General features: G+C 42.9%; 1 protein-coding gene across 3 annotated transcripts in view; it reads right to left on the bottom strand.

Moving 5' to 3' along the window:
- Nucleotides 1–22,697, bottom strand: part of prkar1b (protein kinase, cAMP-dependent, regulatory, type I, beta) — a 63,000-nt gene that overhangs the window by 13,903 nt on the left and 26,400 nt on the right. For all 3 annotated transcript variants that reach the window (XM_076752196.1, XM_076752198.1, XM_076752197.1), the window contains 3 exons: nucleotides 12,014–12,075; nucleotides 8,255–8,301; nucleotides 4,820–4,978 (listed from right to left, as the gene is read on the bottom strand). In XM_076752196.1, the coding sequence (XP_076608311.1) occupies nucleotides 4,820–4,978; nucleotides 8,255–8,301; nucleotides 12,014–12,075 (268 nt within the window). The remainder of the gene's footprint in view (nucleotides 1–4,819; nucleotides 4,979–8,254; nucleotides 8,302–12,013; nucleotides 12,076–22,697) is intronic.

Genomic DNA, 22,697 nt, shown 5'->3' with positions numbered 1-22,697 from the left:
GGATTTATTGTACTTTTCTTGTTATGTTTTACTATATATGGCCCATTTGTTTCGTTTTACTGTAACTATTGTTTTGCCTACATTGGTGCACGTTGCTCATTCACGTGTAACAGAAGCATCTTATATGCTACAACTGGTCTTTAAGGCTTCAAGATTATATAAAATATGGAAACATAAAAATTAAATCTGCACTAGAGGATAATCTGTGATTAACCGTGTGGACATACACTGTACACAGTTCACGGGGTCGCACTTATGGAGGTGTGTATGACTCGCGCGCTAACGTTCATCACATGCATGTGTCTGTGTGTGTGTGTGGCCCACCCCACCCACCAGGCAGGGGACTTTCCCCTCTCTGCCTCTTCCATGAACATCAGGTGCTTCCTGACAAGTCGGGACCCAGAGGACCCCCTTCTCTAAACGGCATTTCTCCTTTTTTCCCCTCCTTCATTTCACAGAACCACTCAGAAAGAGCGGGAACATAAAGAGAAACAGAGAGTGAGTGAGGAGAGACAATCTTGTCCACCCCATGTCTGCCCCTGCATATGGAAATGATATATTGAGGCTTGGGGTGTCTTTAGTGCATAAGTGCCTGAGTCCCGCTGCTGCCTCTAATTTCATATAATTTCACATTTTGTCTTAAAAGGGGAGAAAATGTTCCCAAGTGAGCCAACGTCAAACTCAAAATCGTAAACAACTTGATTAAAGGAATTCTAGCCTGCATCGCCTCCCTCCTGGATGATTCGAGTGTGTGTGTGTGTGTGTGTGTGTATGTGTTTGTGTGGTGTCAGTGTGTGTGTGTGTGCGGAGCATGCAGTCTGTTTTTAGTTCTGCCACTTATGTTTCGTTGCTGTCTCTGCAGAGACGAAACTTCATGCTCATTAAGCAAGCCAATACAAACGCTCACACATGTATACTCTACCTCTAACACAATCCCACACGCACCCACAAACTTGGGGGTTTACTGGGTAGGATGGAATGAAAATGATACTTTTCTAAATTTCTGATTCTAAAATTTCAAGTTATCATTTATTTTGTTGGTGCACATCATCTTTTTTCTCTTTGGACTCTATTTTATCTGCATCTGCCCTTATCCGTCTTGTCTACTTGGGAGGGCCTGAGCACATGTTTCATGTACAAAACTCCCCTACTCCTGTTGGCCCTAATGTGTTCGCTCCTCCCGTGGATAAAGATGAACCAGTGTCTGTGTCTGCTCGCTGTCTTTGAGGTAGAATCATCAAAGATTTGAGGTGTGGAGTGAAGCCAGACTAAACCAACAGTACCTTACTCTCCATCCCCATCCTTCATCTCTGTCCAATGTGAAACACATACCTCCCCTCAAAATCCCTCCTCATTTCTTGGCATCTTTTCTCCTTGTCTCCTTTTGTCTTGTGTTCTGTTTGTTGACAGTGGTATGTCAGTGTGTTAATGGCTTTGTCTGTATCTGCGTGCTTAAATACGAGGATGACACAACAAGGTGGGTATTGTTTGACTGGTGGATACACAATGCAGGGAGTATATCTATCGCAGGCAATGGTATTACATTGCTTACTAAATGCACTCCTGGACAAAGAGGAGAGGGGGAGATGGGGGGTAAGGTGGTTTTGAAGGACTGTCTTGCAGGGTTCTAAATTAACTTTTTTGATCACCAGCCAATGTGGCTGGTGACCTTCTAAAGTTACCAGCCAATCAGAATTTCCACTAGCCAAATTTTTTCCCGGTGAAAATAAGAGAGATTATGAGTGCCACTGAATGCATTTGATCATTTTTGAAAAATGCACAGAAAGTACAACACATGAAACAAAATATACACAGAAAGTGCAAACATTTAATTTATACAAATAAAAAATGCTGTCAGATTTATTATTTTATAAAAGACATTTTTCCAATAAGTATTTAGTATCATTACATTCCTAATAAAATGTATTTTTCCTTTCAACTTAAAGTGTTTTTGCTTTCCTTCTTTAATAAGAAATATATATAAGTAACAGCCATGACTTAAACACTTGCAAAAAAATTGCATTGGTAATAAATTGATATATGTATGTACAACTAGAAAACACAAATAGTGCAGCAGTCAGTACTGCAGACTCCTTAGGCTCTCCTGATGACTTCGGGCACTCTCATGGTCCTTTACTGCCTCGACTTTAAAATTATTAGTCCCCACCACAAAATTATTCGTCTTGTTTTTTTCTTTCGTGTACATGCGGCAATCGTTACAAAACATGACGGCATTTTCGTGATCAAACACAAGTCATTCACGACCTGTCAGCCATTTAGCGTTAAACTTTCTTTTCTTCGTTTCGCACGCTTTGTCGACATTCTCATCCCCTGCCTCCTTCCTCTTCTCCCCCCAGACGTCTACTTTTTACTTTTAGCTAGCTCAGTCTCCTATTACACGCCGCCGTTCATTCTTCTTCTTCTTCTTTGTGTTTCCGTGGTTTCTCGCGCCGGTTGCACTACAAACTCTAGTGTGCCTGCGCACAGCCAATGGGCGTCTTGTACGTCATCACGTAGCATTACGACCGTGTTCATGGGAAATGTAGGACGGACTGTCCGGGAGACAAATGACCAAGAACTGTAGAGCGGCTCTGACTGACATGATTGCCTAATGCATTACCGGCCAAATTGGCTAGTAAGTTTTTATTTACACCCGCCAATATGAATTTTAACCCGCATTTGGCGGGTTGGCGGGTGTTAATTTAGAACCCTGCTGTCTTGACTCTGTTTGTACATTATGTCATCAGCATGCTCAATAGTTGAAACTGCGTCAGCACCAGTTTGATGTTGCTGACTACGGCATCAGTAAGTGTCATGTTTTGCCATTGGGTGGTGGTATAATGAGCAGCCTAAAAGGGAGAATCATCTGACTTCAAGGAGACGTGCAAACATGTAGGTACTCTAAACTTGGGCTGGAATTAAATCTGATTTTCACTATCAATTAATCTGCCAATCATTTTTCAATTCATTCAATTAATCTATGAAATATAAAATAATTGTAGGAGGTTCTGACAGCCCCTCAAATGTCTTATTTTGTCCAACTAACAGTCCGAAACCAAAGCAAGAAACATTGACATTTCTGAAGCTGGAACCAGAAAATATTTGTCAACTTTGCTACATTAAATAACTGAAAAGATTAATTCACTATCAGCCTCATTGCCTATTAATTTTCTGGTGATTAACTAATTGATTAGTCTACGAACTGATTTAGCTCTTCTCTAGAACAATTCAAAAAGGCTTGGAATTATATTACAATGGACAAGACAAATTGGAATAATGATTTGTGAGCTTCACTTCACACAAATGAATATGAAGCAGTACGTTCCCTCACTGATGAACATAAAAACAAGCTGCAAAAGCTGATCAATTTTGAGGGACATATTTGCTCGAGATGATGTTTACTGAGGTACAATGAAGAAGAATATGTCAACTCATTTGTTCAACTGCAAGTGTGCAACGAAAATGTAAAACCTTTTAGTCAAGTTCTTAATTTGTCTATCTGGAGATCTCCCAGAGAGGCAGGACAGGAGAGAAGCAGATGTGCAAAGAGTGAAACTGATGGAAACGGCAGCACATCTTCCCGAGCTCCTAACTAACTAGGTGCAGACACAGGCACTCAGCATAATTTTACTGGGAAACACACACACATACTTAGACACACAGAGAATACTCATTGTGTTGGCTTAAGACGTTGCCAGAATACCACACTTTATAAAAACAGCTTTACAAATCATTGACAGCAATAATTAACTACAGGTTCACATAATTGAATTCTGCTTCACCCCGTCTCCCCTCCTGCTGCTGCTGCTGCTGCTGCTGGAAGGAGCGAAGGAATGAGAGCCGGGGAGAGAGAGAGAGAGAGAGAATCCTCACAAAGAAAGGTTACCCGGGCAGACTGTGCCCTCAGTGAAACTATGTGCTTAAGAGTTGACATGAGTGCTGGGCAGGCCAGTGCCAACTTTAGACTGAGCTGAGAGGTCCAAACACACACACACACCTTCTTCCGTCTGTGTGGGTTCAAACTGTTTGACAGCGCAGAATTCACTGGTGATGAAGGCTTAGATGCACACGGGTGTTTGGAAGGTTAATTGGAGGCTATCTAATGTATTTGGATTAAGGTGTTAGGAACATCTGAGGAAGTATTTAGTTGGACAGGGAGATTCATACATACACACGAAGAGTAATTAGCGTTTCTAAAGCACCCAAAATGTGTGTGCGTGTGTATGTGTGTCGGTATGACAGCTAGGGCAGAGCACCTTATGTTTCCAGTTTAAACATTTAGACATTCCTGCGAGATAAGCTCCTGGAGCGGGAAGTGTGTGTCGAGGCATTAGTGTTGACCCTCTCTCTCCTCCACAGCTGTCCCTTTTTTCCCTCTCTCCCCTTTCCTCGTCTAGCAGTCCATCTAGAGAGACATTAAAAGTGTAGGATACACCCGGTTGACGGGGGAATCTTTTGAGTCTAAAAATGAAAGCAATTGTTTTAAGTTTTAAGGAGTCTTAAGTGGTTGAGTGGGAGAAAATATTGGAGGACCACAAATGATAAGAGTGTAGAGAGTCTGGTGCAGTACATTTCTATTTTACAGCATGTTTTCTGCTGAATAATGGGAAGCTTGTGTCATTGTGCGTCCTCCTAGTTATTTCAGAGAAGGAAGACGGAGAGCAGATTTTGTCTTGATCTACAGGTCAAGATACTATTATATATAGAATATTTGAACCTTAAACTGAATACTTATATGTATACAAGATGTGTTAACTTGAACTTAACTCAAAGATATGTTTAAGTAGTGTACAGTAAGTCAGTGCAATGACGTTCATACCATGAGGATGCGCCGGTAGCTGTCTCGGTCAATGCCCCACAGTTTAAGATCAGTCTTGGCCTTGACAGTAGCAGCTCTGGGAGTCCCATAGATCAGGGCCAGCTCTCCAAAACTACCTCCTTCTCCAATACTGGTCACCCACTCCCCGTTCACATACACCTGCAGACAGAAGAAACAGAGTGATGGACATGTTGTTATATAAGAGCTGGAAGCTCATGAAGACTGTCAATCATTGTCAGGTAGACTGAGAAGAATTTTTTTTCTGTCATTTCAACTTCTGTACTCATCCTGAGGCACCTTCTCCAGCCCTTCTCATCCCTGTCTCCCTCTCCTCAGTTTCTGGGCTGTTTGATATGCTCACTAGTCTTGTCCCTGAGCATTTGATCCCCACTAAGCCCTCAAATGAGACCCTCTAAAAGCCCTCTATCCCTCCTATCTCTCCATCCATCCCTTTTATTTCCCTCTGTCTTGTCTTGTTAGGACCTTCCCTTTGATTTGGGAGTGATGGAGGACAGAAAGCTGTAGTAGACTTTGTGGGTCTACTACCTGATCTAAAGCACATATAAGCACTCACATGCTTGTTCACCTCCATGCACACGCACACACATGCACAGCTCTATTGAGTCCAGCCACTATAGCTCTGCAGACAATACAACCTCATTGAGGCTCATTCAGGCTGTCTCTGGGGCCGTTACGGTTTCACCTGTCGACACACTATCCACTATGTTGTTGACTTAATACCACAGAGAAAAAGGAGAGAGATGGAGGGAGGGAGGAAGGGTTTATCCCCCCGGTGGCTGTGAATTGCCAGAATTGTTGCAAGCCATTATCTCAGAGTAGACCACAGGGGACTCATCCTTCACTATAAACTGTTGCAGCTTCAAAGAGATGCAGAGTGCTGGCTATGGTTACGTCAAGATTAGAAGAACAATCATATGAGTGTTGTGAAAGTCTTACATCAGAGAATATAGGTAATAGTATTTTTCACAGCACAGTTTCCCATTCAATTCCTCAAGTATCTCCTGACCCCAGGTTTTTGTTTATTCTTCATTGTTGTACATCGGATCCCATAAGGTTCCATATAGACTTTCATGCAGCTGGTGGTCAAGTAGAGCTGTTTCAAATGCTCAGACAATCAGAATCACATCCTGACGGGATCAGGTATGTAAGACTTGAGCTTGAAGAAAAGGTGGTCCATAAGGACTGAAATTGGAAACACTTGTACTGTATCGAGTCAGCACAGTGCAGGAAGGTAAAATGGAGTTCACCATGAAAAAGACTGAAACTATTCAAGTCTTGAACAATGTATGCTGTCTCACAGCTGTCACTGAACTTTCAATATGGGAATATCTACAGCAAACCGTGTGTGCCTGGTGGCAATTAAGAAGCAACAAATCAAAAGTACTGGAAGGTGGATGAGCAGGCAGTGTTGCTGTGTATTTCTGTTTGTAGTTACTTGGAGTGTGTTTCTCTGTGCACAGCCATTCACTGTGGAAGTGTGAGAGAGGGTCTGTCTCTACTTGCTGTCTATTTGGCAGCAATTATTTTATTTCATTCCCAAATACCATATCTACTCTAATAATAATAATAATAATAAAACAAGCCTTCTCTCTTACAAAATGATTGTTTTCATTAAAGCAAAAGCACTTAAGTGAATTATCTTAAGACCTTTGCCAACAAACTGTCAGATATAATTACCTGTGATTAAAATATTCTTGGTAACACTTTAATCGTCCCTCTATTTAACCTCTATAAGCAGTATGCAAACATTCGATGTACAGTATTGATTTACAATCATAATATCTCCTATGAAGACATAGTTTCTATTATTACAACTGCATTTTACTAGACTGTCATTTATAATCTGTCTATAAACCAGCAGTTTACAGTTATGGGCGCCCACAAGAGGAGTACAACTACATTATAGTGTGAAATAAACTATTTATTAAATGCTTGCATACTGTGAATAAAGGCTAAATAGGGGGACTTAAAGTAAAGTGTTACCAGATACACAACATTTAATTAAAAATAGCATTTTTTTCCATCAAGATCATCTTGCATTTTGGATTTAAAACTTTAATTTCCTTTGTGGTGCACCCTTATAAATACAAGCCAATGTCTGTCAGTGAATAAACTTGTGTGCAGACATGGAGGGGTGTTTACATCAGTGGCAGTGGTTGTCAGCTTTCAGGCAGTTTATGGGATGCCAGCAGATTTACACCCCAGTCTAATGAGAGACATCTCCACACTTTAATAACCTCGGCACTGAGCTTGAAGTAGTTAAGCGCCTGAGCTGTGGCTGGGAGGCAGCAGCTGTCTGTAGAGACAGAGGGGTAGATTGGAGGGCGAAGCAAAGGGGGCACAGATGAGTGCGGGGTTGAGGCCAATGATTAGGGTCTTCCCTCAACTTGGGTGTAGAATGATAGGATCCTGGTTGTGGGAGCAGATGTCTAAGATTCATCGATAACAGACAGAGAGGTTGAAGTTACAGCAGCAGCAGGCCAGACGATAAAATGATGCTGCAGCTGCTGGAGTGAGCAACTGTGAATCTAACATAAAACTGGTCCGGAGACAGTATTATGTTAAATATAAGAACCAAGCATAAATATCAAATATCAGCCTAGGATATGTCGCTAGCAGTTGAAATGTGGCCTGTTCAGTATGAAGCAGTGGGCGGATATTCTCCGCTTTTTCCCTTACAAAATTTCCTATCTGTACTTACCCTAAATATAGGTATGGATGTGCACACAGCGGCCATTCTGTAGAAAACAGGCCCTTAACTGTTTCACCAGAATCCAGAAACAAGCGTCTGAACTTATCTAATCACATTTGACAAGACAACAACTGAAACAATGCAAGTCAGTGCCACATTGGGTAAGAGCATTTCTATCAAGGCACCATCTCAGTATCTATACACTTTCTTCTCTCAGGTGGGACGACTATATTGGCCAAACTTGACAAACTAGAGCTTCTCTCCTCTTACCCGCTGTCTCTGTGCTCACCGCCTTAAGCCGATAAGGTCACTTCCTATTTTACTTTCCGTCAGCTCCTGTTTTATCTCTCCACTTAACTCTATCGCTCTGTGTCAGGCCTGCTAAGACAAAAGACTTCCACGGTTTGGGTGCCTTCACAGCATGCTGGACTCTATAGCGGCACGTTCAGATTGTCATCAGAGTGGAACTGAACTTTGAAGAGAAGAAAACATGGGGGCAATCCAGTACAACCTGTCCATTGTTAGGGGGAAATATTGTCTCAACATGAGTGGAGAAGGCAGGGTTTTCCCACTGAGTCACAATCCTTCTTATGGCCTACCAACTGGCACACCGCATGCCGGAATCCCCTTTAAATTCAATGTTTTGCTTTAGTCAGTTTACGTTGAAATGAATGACTGAGTGTTTTAGTGCGTGTGCACGTGTCTCCATGTCAGCCACTTACGTCCACTTCACCTTGGTCAATCACATAGAAGTTGTCTCCTTCATCGCCTGGAGGGAAGAGAAGAGGAGAAACACAGGAGTTCGTGAGAGAGCAGAAAAAGGTAGTATAAGTACCTGGAGCCAACAGGAAAGCTCAGTCTTCCTATTACTGCTGCCTCCTGCTTAAGTTCTCAACAGTGGATTTTTAAACCATTAACCTTAAATGTGCGCATTAAGAGATTAAACTCATTTGTCAAACACTGGGAATACCACTTTTGGCAGCTGGTGAACACAAAATACGATGAGAAATTGCTTGGATTTGAAACTTCTACATTAACACACACAGGCTCACATTTCCTCTCACTCCTCGTGTCTATCACTTTCCATCAGTACTTGACTATGATTTTTCTTGTTAGGTGCTTAGAAACTGAGGGCCTATAAAAGCTTCAGGGCAGACCCAACGTCAGAGATGCCGCTGCCTCCTCCAAAATGCTCATTTCAGTAAGCCTGCCAGTATTTCTGTGAAACAGGGCTCTGGCCAGCAGAAAGTTGCAGCAGCAGCGGTGCTCATTACTGCTGCTTGTGTAGCTTAATAGTGGAAACTCTGAAACAAAGGTGCCTTACACCTTAGTTACAACACCTCAGTGTGAATTCATACAACAATTCATATATAACTACAGACATCAGCTTTGTTTATTCTGTTCCACACATTATTACACTACACAGAAAACTGACAAGGACACACATTTTCTACTAATAAGCAGTCCTATTGAGATCTCTGTTTTTTTTTTTTTTAAGACTGAGAAAAGTGGAACAAAACCTAGGCTAAAAAGTGTACATTCATGCTACTGGCCTCATGAGGCAACTGTGGCTAAAATTTTAGTAAGAACACATTACATAAGCTTCATTGGCTCAAGCCAAGATTATGTCCACTTTTGTGTTTCCTACATCAGCTGCAAGTAATTGATGGGTAGCTACTATATGTACAACGGTGGCAACTCAAAATGTTGCCCGGTCTGCTGACTGGATCCCTGCTGTGTAATTGACAGGAGCCCGCTGTGCTTTCAAAGCGAACACTAAACCTTGAAGCAAGCCATGGGATCTAGTTGGTTTATGTCCGCTAAAAGCATCTAGTCTGGAGATAAGGCTGAAAAATGGGGAAGTGTTCCTTTAATTATGCTATCTGTTACATAGGGCTCCAGGGAAATTATAAGAAAGGACTGACAGCCACATACATGGGCACTGTGGAGCTCTTCCTGCAGCTACTGCTTACAATAAGACAAAAACGCAACTCCATTCAGAGGCACAAGTGGGTGATGATGCATGAGTATACATGACACAAGTATGCATGTGTGTGCTTTTCGTATGTACCAAGTGAGGGTGTGTATGACTGTGCGTGTGTTCCTGTGTGTATGTTCACCTGAAGAGTTGAAAGGCTGAGAGCGCCCTGTGTGTAAAGTTCACAGGAGTTCACACGGCTAATTAATACTGAGTGGAGAGTGCTCGTTAATCATATAGCTCTATTTGTCACACAAAACGTTCCTTGTCTGTCTGATGGTTTGTCCCAGTGGAGACCCCAGACACACACACACACGCACACACACAACCTGCTGCAACCTGGCCCTCTCCTATCTCCCTCTCTCGGTCTCTGCCTTCTTCTCTTTCATCTCATCTATCTCTCTTTCAATTCCCTCTCGCTCCGTCTTTCTCCTCTCCTACTCTTCCTGTCTTTTATCACCCTGGTGCTCAAGTCTTTGTTTTGCGGCCTTCCAATCCCCCTGTGCCTGAGAGTGCAGGCAAATATTTGACCAGAACGTGCATAAACACATAGACACATACACACACACACACACACACGCAGGCTGGTGTACTCAGCGCGGCCTCATTTCACCACAAGCTAATTGTCGTCCACACCGTTAAGGTTCTTTGGCTTTGCGCAAAAGGAAAACATGGGTTACATCCTTAGCCTCTGAGGTGCTTTGTACCTACAATGCTGGTGTGCCACTGAGCTAAACATGTCCATCTTTCAAAGCTGACTTCATGCTGATATTTCAAGAACCAATCACTTCTAACTACAAAATTGGATATACATCAGAAACAGCAGGTTAAATGAACTTGCTTTAACATTAGAGAACAGATTACAATGAAATTACCTCTATACTCTGTTTTGTATGTTGTGAGTATATCCCCCTTTGTTTAAATACCACTCGAGCCACAGAGTCGATAACTCCTAACTGTGTCTAAATAGTGTGTGATGGGCCAGTAGCAGGGGTGCTTTGTTTTTTTTCTTGAAGCTGTACAGTAGTCCAGACATTGGCGATGACATCAGCACTGGATATACTGTATACCACACTCTATAGTGTATATAACAATGGGCAGTCTGGCTAGGACTGTGGGCCCTGCAAAGTTAGCTTAGACGTATTATCACCAAATTAGGACTGATATACTCCTGGATGCTGTCTTAGAGTAGGCGGGAGTGACTGAGCGAGTGTGTGATTCAGTGAGTGTCCAAAAGCCTTCACTCAATGTATAAGAGAGTGTGTGTTTGTACGGCATGTTCCACAAATGTAACCTGTGAACACAGTATTATCTGAAAGTGGGCATTTGGCTGTGACAATGTGTGTTTTCAGTGTTTTAAATGTGTGATTTAATGTGTCTGTCTGTGTCTGTGTCTGATAGGAGTTTGAGTGGTGGGGGTACTGGAAAAATACAGTCTGGCCCTGCTTAGCTCTGTGTTCCCTCAAAGTCCTGGGATGTCTAGAGTGAAGGCTTTGACGACTGTGGTTAGGCAGAGGAGAGGGACCTGACATCTGGTGCAGAGTGGGGGAATGTATGAGTGGGGCAAAGAGATGAAAAGAGAGTGAACAAGGGAGTGAGAGAACAACATAAGTGTGAGTAGTGGTAGTGCAGTGGATTCCTTCTTTGAGAGCTCTGTTTTTGTGGCGGTGCAACGACCAGCGCGGGCGCCACCCCAACCCTGTGTGTTCACATCGTGCTGCTCTGCATCATTAAGACAACAATATGATTTCCTGGAGAGGCGTCTTTCCATTTGTTGAGCTACTGTCGTCATGCTTCCCTGTGATAAGAACAACTGTTTCAGCGCTATGAAACCAGTCATCCAATTGGCTAAGAGCGTATTTATTAATCATGTTTGCACATTGCACTGCTGCACATTCATGAACCAAAGTGCAGCTGGAGGTGCCTACACAGATGCATCTCTTCATGTTTGTTGTTGCACTTGCACATTTAAAATAGAGCCCAAAGCCATTGAAGACTATCAGTAAGAATAGCATATTAATTGCTACCCTTGTACTTAATTGGCTGCATTGATCAAATCTATGCCAAGACATGTAACTCACAACATCAGAGCTGTCAGATCTAAAAGATCTGTGTTCGGTTCTCCTTGGAGGCACCTATGGCAATAAGCAGTGTGTTTTTGGACCTCACTAGAAATCCAAATTCTTTGTTTTCTGGTTTGTTTGGCCATAGTTATTGTTCACTCTCAATACTAGCAGAGACCAGAAAAAACAATAAACTTATGCTGCTTCAGCACAAGTGAGTTGAAGAACGAGTCTGCTCTGCTTACTCTCTCTGGTGAAAATGTCTCACTAACTGTGCACCTCTTGTGATTTTTCCCAGCATGCAATACTGCATATGCATTTGAAATGTTTGGAACTTTCCAATTTATCTATTTTGCAATTATGAATTATGATTATCAACACTAACATCCAAATTTCTCAGATTATTAATTAATTAATTAAAGTGAAGCATTCATACATACCTTGCTGGATGACTGTTTCCCCTGCAATGTGGGTGACTGGGAACATGGCATCAAATATGTCACTGAAGAAGAAAGAGACAGAGAGGGGAGGGGGAAAGAGGGAGGGACAAGCCAGTTATTACCCACATATCTCTGCTATTATGGTGCATTACTCAGTCACACAGACAAACATGCATCACTATCATCAAGTAAAACCACCATAAAGAACAATGAACAATGTTGGCAATGACAACATAGTTGTACATACGACAGTAGTCTAAATAATCCACCACAGTTTTGCTAATCATGAGGCTTGAAAACATCAATTATTTTTTGCAAATGTCATTATTACTAATTGACTGCCACTACAGGTGTTTAGACTGAACGCAAGTACCAAACATAAATCAGATAAAGATAAATCAGCATGACAAAGCTTCAACCACTTTCTCTGTATCTTTATATAAGTACTGCACATAGGCTTAAACATGTTTTTTCAGCACATGATCAAAGCCTTCAGCTCTGAGAGTATCTTTCCAAAGAGGCGCTGAGAAAACAAACAAAAATGATGGCTGTGCCTAAGCACTTAACTTCTGTTTCTGCCTGGCAGGGAAAGCGCCTGTTAGATTGTTCCTAATCGGGCCGTTTAAATGCATGAAGCCTCAGCAGATTAAAGTTCCACTGCAGAGATGTGTTGGGACAAGAGAAAATCTAGTATCCTTCCTCTCCTCCTCCTCTTTGCCCGTCTTTCACCTTCAGGGTATATTTATCTAGCTAATCAGTTACATACCACCCGTCTTATAGAGAAATATAGAAAAAAACAATAAAAGGGGGTCAGGCATATCAAAGACATACAAAACCTGCTGAGTGAATGTGGGGCAAGTTTGAGCCCGCTCTCGGTTATGTGTGTATGTCACTGAAGTTTTGTGTACTTGCACCAGTCTGTCACGTTTGAGTATATATTGGCTATGAAAACACACAAGTTTCTACACAATAATGTGTGGGTGTTGAGTATGTCTGCTCTCATGACAGTACGCTGCAGCACTTAGAAAGGAAAAGGTTTACATGGCCAAACACACCTTGCCGCACACCACAGACATGAAAGTGTTGCTTTACATGAACCTCCCTGGTAAAAAAAAAAAAAAAGAAAAAGACTGCAGGTCAACAGATGTTGGGGAGAGATCTGAGGATGTTTTTGAGCAGTTTGGAAGTGAGCGGACCCTGCTGGTATTTGTTTATGTGACACTGAATAAAAAGCAGACTTAAGAAGGTGGATTTGGGCCAAGTACTCCCACAGGTAGGCCCTTTGCGATGCAGCTGGCCACTGACTCACTCCAGGACAGGACACAGTGTGCACGCACACACACGCACATGCACAAAAAACACACCCACTCTTTGAAGTGTACAAGCACAGGTTAAAAAATGCACAGACACACTTAGGTGCTCTCATATACAACACACACTACACATACTTTATACATGTGGCCCAATGCATGCAACTGCAACACTCAGCTGTGCACGTCAACACACTCACACACACACACACATATTTAAGCACATGAAAACATGCATACTGGCACTCTCGTATGACGCCTAAACTCAAATGCTTTGATGGTGATTAGTCAGAGCAACATCTGCAGGAGTGCCCTCAAATCTCCTCACGTCTGTGACCACCTGCGCTCGGCATGGAGTCTGTTTATTCAGAAAGTTTCGAAGCGGTTGGTTTCAGGTCACGTATAACTAATAATGTGTGGTTTATGAAAACAAGTGCCTAAGCAACAGAAGAAATTAGAGTAAAAATACCGAGGGGGCATCAGCACACACACAAGTCATTAACTTTTATGTCACATCTTTAATGACATTAGATCAAATTACATCAAAACATATTTCAAAGCTTTTTAACTCAAGACAGGTTGGACTTTGGTATGAGCCCTTTCCTAGCGGTGATGATGATGATGGTGTTGATGATTATGATGATGATGCATCATGCAGCTGAGTGGGATGACACTGACGGACATAGTCATAGTGAGAGGATCAAAGGCAAGCAAGCCTGCATTTAGGTAATTACCCTTGACCACCTCTCCGTTTCCATGCCTTGCTTCTCACTGAATGCATCGGTGAGCACAACAAAGACACTTATGCAGGTAATTGCTTCCCCTCGTCTCTACCTGTCTCTCTTTCCTTTTCTTCATCCCCAACTTCCTCCCCTGTCTGTTCTCGATAACTTTTTCTCTTCCTCTCCCCTCTCAATTACCCCTTTCTTCCCTCTAATTCTCCCACTGCCCCACCTATTTCTCTCATCTCTTGGTCTATCGCCCCCTCCCACCCTGTCCCAGATGAAGTGATTAATCTTGTCCTTTCCGCTACCTGTAGCCCCTCTGACCTTATGAAAAAGGCAGAGAACCCCCCCTCCAACAATGGATGTGCTGTTCTGACAGAGACAGACAGAAAGAGAGAGAGACGGAGAGACCCTGCAGACTCTGAGGGGGCTAGGAAGTTCACCTCCACCCTAGGGAGGGAGACAAAGCTTCTGTCATGGTTGAGATATGTGGAGACACTTCCCTGCAACACATGTGAAAGCGTCTTCACACACACTCACATGCATGTAAGAACACAGTTAAGAAAAATGCATCCATGTACATTTAAATGTTAATTACTTTCAGACCATCATTCTTATCTTTTGTGAAATTCTTACAATCCATCCCCCCGTGCACACACACTCAGTCCTTGTCCAGATGACATCACATAGACGGAGAATTGCCCATACATGTGTTTGTTTGCAGCACAGGATGGATCACCTATAGATAATGGCACATAATAATCTGAGTGGCAGCAGTTTTAAGTTCAGGGGAAAAACTGATGATGCCAAAAGATGCAGTCATCGATAGAATTAACGTCAAAATGGCTGCAATTATAATGGAGAGACACCTTTACGTAACGCCCTGCATTGCATTGTGCTACGCTCATTGTGGATCCGTGGCAAAGACGAACATGCGAGTCAGATGAACCAAGGCACACGAAAAAGTAGCTGCCCCCTCAGGTTGCAAGTTGTACCGCAAAGTGAGAATCTGTACACACGCATGTATGTGTGTGTTTGTGGGAGAGTGATAGGAAAAGTTTATGTACACCCCTTCACTCTCTCTCACACACATGCACACAGCAACGCAGCAACAGCCAACTATTGTTCTCAAACACCCATAAAAATGCGGTTAGCTTAGGGGATTTCAGTCATTAATGAAATAAAATCAGGCTGCTTGTTGTTGCTAGATAACTTGTTGCTCTTCTGAGTTGGCGTGTGACGGCCTTTCTTGCTCACCTCCTCCCTCCTTCTTCTTGATCTCTCCTACAACACAGCTGTTTATTTGTTCAGCAGCAGAAGTCTTATCTCTTACATTTCTACCTCGACACACACGCACTACCATTATGCCATTAACACCAAAGGGCTCTTTAACAGCGCGGCGTGCCGCCATGTCTTTGTGTTTCTTAATGGGCCGCAGAATGTTGAGTTACACAAGCCCTTAATGGGGAACCCTTCCAGAATGCTCACTCGTCTGGATGGAAGAGGTTTTGCAATAACCAAAACAATCAACAACTGCACCGCATAGGGGAACTTCCCAGCTCTCCAAGTTGTGTCTTGGCTTGGCAGCAATGTGCCACTGGTTTGGCTGGCAAAGTGTTCATGCCTTAAGTGCCTGAAGGATTAATTTTCACTCCCACAGTTGATAGTAATTCAGATCACTGATTCTGGCAAATCAGAACAATAGTCTTTGTTTTGCAAGTCTACACATTTCCATGAGATAAGCAAAGACCTGAGGACACCAAATATACACCTGATTTGTATAATATGTGTAAGTTTTGTAGGCTAACAAATGTAACAGGGTGAGATGGTGATCAGTTGCCTGAACTCCCTGGGGATTAACAGGAAACAGGAATCAACTGAAGAGGATACAATGATCTGTCAAAGAGCAGAAGAACATAGGACTGAGAATCATATATAAATAGACACCTGTGAAAGGTAAAAATGCAGATACAATAATTAGTAAGTCGTGAGATGGAAATGAGGCTAATATTATGTTTACAGGAGTCCTGCCAGCATCTGAGTAACTTGGGAATGTTAAACAGAATTCACGATGCATACTTGCTGTGTTTTTAATTGTAGGTGGTCTACCTAGAATTAAAAGCTCTTGAAGGACTGCAAAGACACACTGCAATACACTGTGCACATTCTCAACGACTTGAACTAAAGTGGCAGGTTGATATCACATACAGCAGTGGTGCTTTTTGTTTGGCTGGCAGGTGAAGAGGTGTGATTAGTCAGCATAAGGGGTAAAGCACAAGGAAACTCGGGAAAAACATGAAAACATACATTAGATTTTCACTGATGATAGAGGTGAACAGAATTGTTGACGAGCCTGTTGCGTGAGTTATTATGGTTATATCAGTGGAAGCTGTTGGAAAACAGCTTCATGAGGCTGATGTGCAGTTTAACGTCCAGAGTTTAAAGTTGGGCACAAGTGCATGGAACAACCAACTCACCCCACTGTGTTCCGTTAGTGGGAACACAAGGAAATTTGTTGTGTTATTACATAAAGCTGTATACACATATAAGCACATACAGACATTGATGCACTAACATGCAGACACACACCACTGACAAGTGGCAGCAGTGTGAGAGTGAGAAAGAGAGAGAAAAAAGGGGGGAGATAAAGGTGGTATAATTATAAAGTAGTGAAGCATTTAGGGAGGATATTTATGACATGAAAGCTCTTGGCACGTGCCATGTTTCTCCCTAGAGACCTGGCGAGAAATGGAGGGACTGGACCACGCCAGCTGCTGCCTGTTTCTTTCAACTGGCCTCCAAACTCAAAGAGTGGTGCATGTGGTATCTTGCTTGGTCAACACACAGCAAAGATCCCGTCTGACCACCACAGCAAAGATCCCGTCTGACCACCACATCACAACCCTAGTCCACTTCTAAAACTACAGTACGATGGTGATGTTGAATACAACTGACACTTCATATAACAGTTACAGATTGATTTCAGCAGGCACCAAATGAAGAGAACATTACCTTTTAATTCCCTTTCTTTAGATTGGTTTTTAAGATTTTTATGGTTAATGAGTTAACTAGGCATATATCTGAGAAAATGAGCAATGTTAATGTGTATTCACATGCTGTATCTTCTGACTTAAAGGAGAGGTTTGTTTCTGGCAAACTAAATGATGCACATACAAAATATGCTTGGTTGAGATTTTTGAATGATTTTGTGAGGTACTACTATTTGTTGGGGCTGATGTGAAATGGGCTGGACTGAGTCTACAGTCAACCACGCAGCACAGAGGTGGTCCTGGAGGTTTACAGGTGGACATAAGAGTTTATGGCTGGTGGCAAGAACCACTTAGAGATGGTCAACAACGTGGGAGGAGAGGAGGCCAAGACCAGGCAAGGAGAAAGAGAACCCTCACTTTTCTAGAAACTCAACGGGTCTTACACCCAAATGTGCCCTTGGCTCTCAAACTACAGGTCTGATAAACATCATAAGGTCTAAAACACACTTAGTGTTCTTTTACTTTGTAATGGCCTATTGCACACTGAACACTGTTAATATCCTTAATAGAATTTAGGAGTGCTTTGGTCTGCTATTTCGGTCTGAAAGATCTAATGGGGGTGAGCGTTCGCGTACGTGGAGGTCTAAAGAGGTCTAGTTAGAGTAAGCTGTGTGATTAAATGTTGGAAGTGGTATTTAAAACCAAAAGAGTGCAGGGAGCACACTGTGTTAAACCCAAACACCTGGACCTGGTGGGTTTATAAGGAGTGTAAACCTGCATGCATCCTGCGGCCTCAAAATGTAGATGTGTGTCTCAATATGTGTGCACTGCGGTACCAAAGCACCTGAGGGCTAAGCCTGGTGATCTGTGTGACCTGTACACTGCTGTTAAAACCTGCTGAGGCAAACAGAGTCATTTATATATACAGCAATGATCAGACCACCTGAGAGAAAGAGAGCACAAAGCTGATTTTAAGATTTTTCAAATCTCTACTTTCTAATTCCAAGTGCACCAGTGAAGCGCATTTTTTTTCCTTAGCTGCGCCGATGTCTGATTTCTGTCTCATATGTTACACATGTTGACAAAGTGCAACACCTACTTGGTCTGATTTGTATATTTAAACGTTAATACAGCAATAAGATGAACATTGTCTGATCTTGCGCAAGCCCATTCCTCGGCTCAGATTTATTCAGACAATATTTTTGGAGGATAGTTGAATTTTCTCCAGTTTGAATATCAGAATCAAAAGGTCAGAGGAAAACTGGTGCATTTGTCCAACTAAACACAGCAGGAAGAAGTGGAGGAGAGAGCTGTCAAACCATGACCTCCCTAGATCATTTTGAGATCACTATGAGAAATCACTCCTGTGACTATTTTCAAGACCAGCAGCATCAAAATTACCAAAATAACAACAAATCCAGGAGATGACGTTACTTGTTGGGACTGCTCTATTGCAAACACTAGCTACAATAATGTATCTAAGGCAGTTAGCGAAATACACTTTACAGCTGTGTAACACAAACAAACACTGTCAATGATCCAATAAGACAACACTTTGCAGGGTGGAATCGCCAGTGTGCAGGAAAGACTGACAGACATGGTAGCTTTCCTGAGACCTTTGAACCTAACTGAAGCAGTAGTCCTCAGATAAAATATCAGACTGAACTACCACTGAACTGGGACTGGCACCTTGGACCCTGCTAGCCTGACAATGCGAACTTTATGAGAGGACAACATGGCCCTATCACCTCCTCCTCACCATGCCCAGTACCTGCCTTTCCTCACACTGTGGTGTAGCTGGCATGGTAATGTGTTGGTTAAGAGGGAGAGGAAAAGTAGAAATAAAAGGCAGGTATGTAGCTCTGGGAGGAGGTTGCCAGTGGGCAGTACCTCAAAAGGAGCCCCCAGAACTGTTTGGTCTGAGAGTGTCTAAACAAAGAGACAGACAGTAGAACAGAAATAGACAGAGAGAGATTTAACTGAGAAGAGCACAGTGTTGTTGAGAAGCAGACAATTGATGCAGTGAACACCAGACAGCGTAGGCCTTCTACCAGGCCAAGCTTAATGAACACCTTGTTCACATTGACTTGTACAGAAACAAGTAAACACACACACACACACGCTTACTCCTTCACATATACAAGCTTAAAAAAGCCTATTTACAACGTCTGCCATCACTTTTAACTGCGGCAATGATGATGATGCAGAGCTTGTACACACAATCTCATTCCTCTGCTGTGACTACTGCTTGGAACAAACCCATCCAACACACACACACACACACACACACACACACACACACACACACACACACACACACACACACACACACACACACACACACGCACACACACACACACGGCTACACACATTCAGGGTGACATCAGGGAGGTGAGAGGCAGAGTTGCATGGAAGTGGAAGAAAGGACCAGTCTGAGGAGGAAAGAGTGAGAAAGAGGTAGCGGTTGATAGGAGGATGTGAGGAGAAAGGAGGATGTGCTACAGGGAAGAGAATAAACATTAAACTTTGACAGTATCTTGACTGTAAATAATATGCCGCATCAGAATCTTTGATGTTGAAAATCATGGGCTTGTGTTACTGCTGAGAATAGTTGAATCATTTTCCAGGCAAGGTGCTGGTAATACAATTGACTTGCATCTCCTGTATTTCCTCCTGTTCTCCTGTACCGTTAAAGAAAAGAGGTAGTAAAGTTTGACACATTCAGCTAAATCTTCTGGTGACATGGATAAAGGATTTTTGCTCCCCTATTTTCAGACTGCTGTATGCATTAAGCGTGACAAGACTGTTTTACAGGCCTACTTGATGATCCAACACACACCACCTGCTGATGCAGCCATGATGTCAGCCTCGAAACATCACAAACATGTCCAACCCTGCAGTTTCCCCTTCTTTCCTCTCCCTTTCTCTTCTTTTCCCTTCTTTCATTAGGCTGCTATGCTGTTGACTAACTTTAACTTATTTTTTCCTCTGTCTACTTGAACTCTAGATCACATTTCCAGTACTCAGGCATTTTCACACTTTCCTAATGCCCACTGTCTCCATTGTTTGTTGCCCCAGGACAGGAAAAAGCGATCTCTTCCTCCACTTAGAAGGAGAAAGGGTCAGGCTGGATCAGGCGTTGACAGGACTAAGCCTCTACCTCTCTGATTTGTCTACAGCTAACATGTCACTGGAATGAGCGAGAGGAAGAGGGAGACAGATAGGGGGAGACATCTTCTCTTCCTCACCCGGCATGCACAGATGAATCATGACAGTAAATGCACAGAAATATATCATACACCGATAAAACAACCCTATACATTGTGTGCAGGTGCCAAAAGTTGTGCATCTCCCTCTTTCTCACTCTCTCTCACACACATATGCACACACATATCCTGACATGTCGCCAAACATCACAAGACATGCCGCTGTCCCGCGGGCATGTCTTTTCCTTTCCTCTTCCTCAGCCCTCCCCTCTCTCTTCCCCTCCCTCCCTCATTCCCACCTCGCAGAAGACAAGCGCTACAACAAGATAAGCATTTGAGAACCAGATCAGGACACAAATTGTCCTTTGTCGGGGTTTTAAACCTGAGAGGTGTTTCCACAACACAGCACATTATACGTTCACGCTCAAACACATAGCTACGGTGAATTTGAGACAGACAGAAAGCTCTGAAAATGCCAGAGGGCCTGAGGAAGGGGAGGGGAGGATGGCTAGATGGAGAGAAGTGAAGGATGAGATATCCACTGTAGAACTGCTTAAGGCTAAAACTGTACACTGTACTTGTGTGTATATAAACCTCATCAACCAGCACTCTCGGCAGTGTGGTAATAGGTGCAGTGAGTGCATGGAGGGGAAAGAAATAGTTGACATTCAATAGCTGACATCTGACTGACGTAAGGCCGTCCCTGCTGTAAACAGACAGCTTTATCAGACACACAGCCAGCAGACCTGGACAGTGTTGAGCAACCAAGTAGCACCTTGTGCATAATGTGCGAATGCCTTGGAATGTGTTAATGTTAGCAATTTGCTAACTGGAAACTTCACTTAACTGTAACGGCAATGTATGGCAATTTGCTGGATACAACGAGTAGAGTTTCATTCATGCTTCTTTGAGAAACCATTTGTAATAAAAAAATACTGCTTCTCTGCTCTCTTTGTGCCTTGAAGAGATTTTCACGTATGGTGTACATTACATAAGGCTTCTGTTATGGATGTTGAAAGTACATGATCACCTCAATGGCTGAGTGTTTTCCTCAAGATTTAAACCATAGATGGGGAAACTTTTCCCATTAAGGGCCGTTTCAATTTTTTTAACATCCTTCAGGGGCCATACTAAATTATTGAGCACATATATCACACTAACCTTTGTTGGCTGGAGCTGCTTCTCTTTGGCGAGGCGTCTGATGTCAGATGGGAGTGATGATGATGCTACTTGCAGCTGGTTTTCAAGATTTGGGTCTGTCAGCCTTGAGCATAGCTGAGTCTTGAAAAGAACTGCTCACAGCAATAAGTTGTCCCGAACAGCGAGGCAAACGTCAGTGCATGTCTCCACAGAATGGGAAAATGCTCAGGACATTCATACAGTCTATATAATTGCAGCAGAGGGGGGTTACAACCTGGCTCACCCAAACAAGTGAGACTATTTCTTTAGCGATGGAAAATCTTCAGAGGCAAGATATTAGACTTCTATGGCATACCATCAAGCCACAGCAGCATGTACGGTATATACCTCGATTATTAGTCATTAGCCTATGACAAACTATCACCTGAAAATCCAAATTGCTCTATGATGGTCCCAATTCTGTAACACAAGCTCATCACACATTCAAACTGATCAAGCATATAAAATGGGCTGACCACCTCTCACCTAAATGAAACTCAACCAGATTGACACCCACAAACCCAGGTGGAGGTCATGGGAGAATTAACACGCTATAACAAGACTGTTGTCTGTGCCTGTGCACTGGAACCTATCGCAGTAGCATAGACAAAGCAGACGGGATGTATACAATAGGAGGCCATGGGCCGACCCAGGCTATTTTGTAGAGCGCTGGGCTGCTCTGTCCTTGGCTAATGTGTGATGGTCAGTGTGTGGGTTGTACTTTGGGCCTGGCTGAGCTATTAAGGCACTGAAGGGTTGCAGGAACATCATGTCCTCACAGCAGGGGCAAACACTGGCTAGGAAGTCACTGTCATGCAGGCATGCACATTTACCCTACATATTCATTCAGAAGAAATGAAACGTAACGCTGTCCACAATCTCAGAGGACGCACGTCTCAGCTTAAAAGTGTTGACAGTGAGTTTTAATATGCTTTCTTTCTCCTACGGCACATGCTCCTCTTGACTTTCACTTTCTCAGCAGTTGAAGTTTTGCTGATTGCCGTTTGGTTCTGAGCGATTGAGGTGAGGATGAAGTGATTCACTACGTCTCCCACTGTGATCACTTTATCCAACTGCTGTTCGGATCCAAAGCAGAGGCCAACTTCTCTCCCTTTTCCTGTTTACTGCGAGACAAACATGCACGTGCACTGCACACGCACACACATACAGAGAGTGCATCAGTCTTGCCAGGACCTGCGCACACATATGTACATGAAGGTGAAAAGTGTCTACACACACGTGTGCACAAACATACACACACACATTGATGGTAT

The sequence above is a fragment of the Chaetodon auriga genome, chromosome 16 (assembly GCF_051107435.1).
Source record: "Chaetodon auriga isolate fChaAug3 chromosome 16, fChaAug3.hap1, whole genome shotgun sequence".
Classification (NCBI taxonomy): Eukaryota; Metazoa; Chordata; class Actinopteri; order Chaetodontiformes; family Chaetodontidae; genus Chaetodon; species Chaetodon auriga.
Note: the sequence above shows the minus strand (reverse complement) of the source record. Positions and strands in the feature narration are given on the sequence as shown.